Source organism: Engraulis encrasicolus, chromosome 15 (genome assembly GCF_034702125.1).
Source record: "Engraulis encrasicolus isolate BLACKSEA-1 chromosome 15, IST_EnEncr_1.0, whole genome shotgun sequence".
NCBI lineage: Eukaryota > Metazoa > Chordata > Actinopteri > Clupeiformes > Engraulidae > Engraulis > Engraulis encrasicolus.
Window position 1 is genome coordinate 33,688,458 of NC_085871.1, and position 3,947 is coordinate 33,692,404.

The window sequence follows — 3,947 nt, forward strand, 5'->3', positions numbered from 1 at the left end:
GGTGATCAGATGTGATCAGACAGCCTAGTGAGACTGTGTTGTTATGGCAGCAGGAAGCCTGTGGAAACGTCACTATTCTCTACAGTTACAGTTTCTATTATCGAGAAACCTGCTCATTTCCTGGTTAGTCTAATAATCCCCTCCCCTAGACTTATCTAACTCACACAGCGGGACAGATGGCATTCCTCACTGGTCCAAAGAGCAAATCATTATGTAGGCCAATTTATGACAGGTATTGGCACACATTGTTTGAACTTTATTTGCAGACAGTTTTATTTTGAAAAGAATAATAGAAGATGAAAATATTTTTTGTTTTGTTTTTCTTGATCATGTGCATTGAGCATACTATGATGGAATTGAACTAATATTTCACTAGATACCAACATTTAGTTTAAAGTCAACAACATTTTAACAGCAAATATACCTTCTGTATTCGTTTGACAATGGCATGCACTGTTCTCTCCCAAGGTCTGTGGTATATGGACGCTATTCGTGACACAAAATAGTCAGGGTAATACACAATATAAAATAAGTCTCGTGTACATAATATGTTGCCCCTATGGGTCGGCAGGCTTGGGTTTACCTAGGTCTCGAGGGCCATTTAAGGTGCTTGAGGCTGTTTTATCCGGCCCAAATATAATTTTAATGTTATGCAGCTTGCAATATGACATGTTTTGTAAAGTAATCTTACAAATTACATTTGCAATACAATATTTCAGGAGACTTAGAGAAGCTGGGCTATGTTTTAATGGTGGCTGTCTTCAATATGGGTCAAAAATGCAGGTGGAAATCCTGGTTTGTGTTCATAGTACGGCCCTTGGAGGACTTTCATGGCCTTTGGAGGAATTTGAAGTGCCCCCTCAACATTTTAAGTACACTACATACAATATTTACAAAAAAATAGCCAACATGGTCGATTGGAGCAATTATGGATTGTTTTAGAGAAAAGGGTTGAGCTGAATGCTCAGATGCCTTCTTCATTAGGCCAATGAGCTCTGGTGAAAGAAAGACAGCTAAGCAGGCAAAGATATTAATGTCATAAAGATAAAAATAAAAAAAGTCACTTATCTTCTTCTCTTAGGTGATACCTTATACAAACCTAGAAGACACATATGTTATTTCAAATGGCTTCACAAGGCCCATTTATTTGTAAAGACCCGCTGTGTCCCATGCAAAAGATTCTGACACAGATAAATCAAGTGAAGTCAAGTGTACTTTATTATCAATAATAGCGTAACGACACTACCAAGTGTTTACGTTGATAGAACTTAAACGAAAAAAGTGCAAAAAAAGTGTTCTCTCTGCCAGTGGCCACTACCCACAATTAGGGGATGGGAGCAATCAGTTACACCTATCACATGCAAGCTATTGTACGTCATCCATCACTAATCATAAGAACTAATATTGGTAATATATATTTTTTAAAACACACACCTTAGGTTAATATTTTTAACTCGCACCCAAAGTTTAAAAAAATCGCAGAAGATCTTCTACAGGTATCAGGCTATCACATTGAAGGAAGGCATTGCACACTGTGGCTCTGAGAGCCAGGCTCCTTGGTGTTAGGGTCAGAGTAAACACACACAACCCATAGGCTATAGTAATTGGCACACCACACATATGGAATATACTCTTGAGGCAAGTCACAAGCTATGAGCAGAAGTAGAGAGGAACCCTGAATAAATGGAAGGTGGGCCTATATAAGGTGTACTGTATAGGGTGAATACATAGGCCTAATATGTAAAAAAAAAAAAAAACCCTGCTCATCAGCCTTACAACCCAAGCTTGTGGTGATGAGCAGGGTTGTTCACTGTAAAACATTGCTGCCAGTTAAATATAAAAAAGTAAGTTGCCCTGCTGCCTTAAGTTTGACAGTTCACTCAACTCGAGAAAGCCTTGAGTTGAGTTAATTTACAAACTTAAGGCAGCAGGGCAACTTACCTTTTCATGTTTAAGTCGCTTGCAGTGTTTTACAGTGTACCTATACTTTTCCAGGAAAGAGAGTCAATGGGAAATCAGTGCTTCCACTACAAAAGTATGGGAAGACTTTCTTTTTTAATTTGCAGTTGTAAGCGGCCAAGGTTTTGTTTCTGTGTGGATCACAGAATCTGATTCGGCCCTTATCATAGTCCAGCCACACACGAATAATCCATGGGTCTTCTTTCACACTGATCTCAGTCTGTGCTCGTACACCCAACCTGTACACACCATCATTGAGATGTATGCTCCAGAATCGAGCTCGGGGTTCCATGACCAGAAGTTTCGTTCGATCCACAGTGTCTTCCACTACCCCGAGGGTCCATTTCTCACTATATCCAACTCCAACATCCCAGCAGTGCACACCTGAGTTGAAGCCTTGTGAACCTATCACTCCAACATAAAACCTCTCAGGGTTGGCTGGAAACAACAGCTTCTGTGTTGTGTACTGTACACTTGTGCAGTCCTGTGAGACAAGGAGCCAATTGGATGCTGTAAGCGGGTCCATCGTCACTGGAGCTTTATTGAAGGAAAAATAATTGCTCAATTGCTATATTTCTTTAAACATTACTTCTTACAAATATTTGTAATTCATAGGCCTACCATTATGCATTAATTAATGTAATAAATACAATTGTGTAGTTATTAGGCTAATGAATGGAGATCCTTTCTCTGATCATAGAAAATGCTTCATTTACAAGTAACTTTAGTTAGACAAAGAGCAACAACTTATGGTGTGGGATGAAAGGGTTATATAGATAAACATTTTGATTTCCTCCATGTTTTCTTTATTACATTCAAAAAGCAACATACGTTCTTGGATAAGATCCTGCATTTCTGCCCACACTGCAAACAGAGATCCAGGGAGAGTGATGTCTTCGCAGCTGAGCTTTTGTACAGGGGCTACTCTGCCCACTGTACTATTCTGAATCCTAAAGGGTTTAAGGACATATCATAGTGGAAACATAATATAATATAAAGATCATTAGATTATGGTACAGTGTAACACCACAATGTAATACAATACCAAATATGAATATCATTGAAATAGGATCTCACCTTTCATAGTTGTTGTTATAGTTCTGAAAAAATATCAAGTCAATTTGTTAGACTATCAGTTTCATCAAGACAGCAACCAAATAAAGTTAACTGATTTCATAACCAAGAGTGTGAGGTTGCCAACCGGAATGGGCAACTGGAGGCCCAGGGCCACATGCGGCCTGCCTTCTTACTCAGTGCGGCTTTAAAAATAAATGAGAAGATTTTTTAAACCACTACTGAACCTGTTCACTGAATCTAATTATACTGCTGATGATAAAGAACTACTAGTCCTCCAAAACAATATCGACAGTGAATGAACAACCATCTGCACCTCGAACCCTGCCAGTTGCAGTCAGATGCCTGGTCCCCTCCGATAGTGGCGATGAACAAATGTGACCTTATCATGTAAGTTGCCCATGGCCTATACAATCTGTTTAATTGTACCCTACTTAATAATCTCTGATAGTGTTGAAGAACTTTTGCATGCAATAAGGCCTAAATTCTCTTCTGTACCTTCAGGAATGATTCATCTCCCTCCTCTGTTTCTTGCTTCATTTTTTTGATGGTTTCTGAGAGGCTTGTGATTTCCTGTTCTAATTTGGCTATGGTATTGTCCACTTCACAGCACTTTTCTTCTTTTTGCTGTCGTAGAGTTGTGATCCATTGAGCCTCCTTATCATGCAGAAACTGGTAGAATTTTCGGAACTCATTCCTTACTTCTTGTTCTAAAACCTCAACGTGTTTCTGAAGATGGTTTCAAATGTAAAGTTTCATTAGGCACAATAAAACATAACAAAATGGACAGAATACTTTATGAATTTAACCATTGACATTCCATATACAGACCATTATTATTATTATTATTATTATTATTATTATTATTATTATTATTATTATTATTGACTTCTTATATTTTACACTTAAATACA

At 38.1% G+C, this 3,947-nt stretch overlaps 1 protein-coding gene across 1 annotated transcript; it reads right to left on the minus strand.

The window, feature by feature from the left end:
• Window positions 1-1,955: 1,955 nt before the first annotated feature.
• LOC134464242 (zinc-binding protein A33-like) lies at window positions 1,956-3,423 on the minus strand. The gene is made up of 3 exons (XM_063217717.1): window positions 3,350-3,423; window positions 2,791-2,909; window positions 1,956-2,496 (listed from the first exon to the last, which is right to left on the minus strand). The coding sequence occupies exons 1-3, from the start codon at window positions 3,421-3,423 to the stop codon at window positions 1,982-1,984; spliced, it is 708 nt and encodes a 235-aa protein (XP_063073787.1). The 3' UTR covers window positions 1,956-1,981.
• Between the last annotated feature and the right edge of the window lie 524 nt (window positions 3,424-3,947).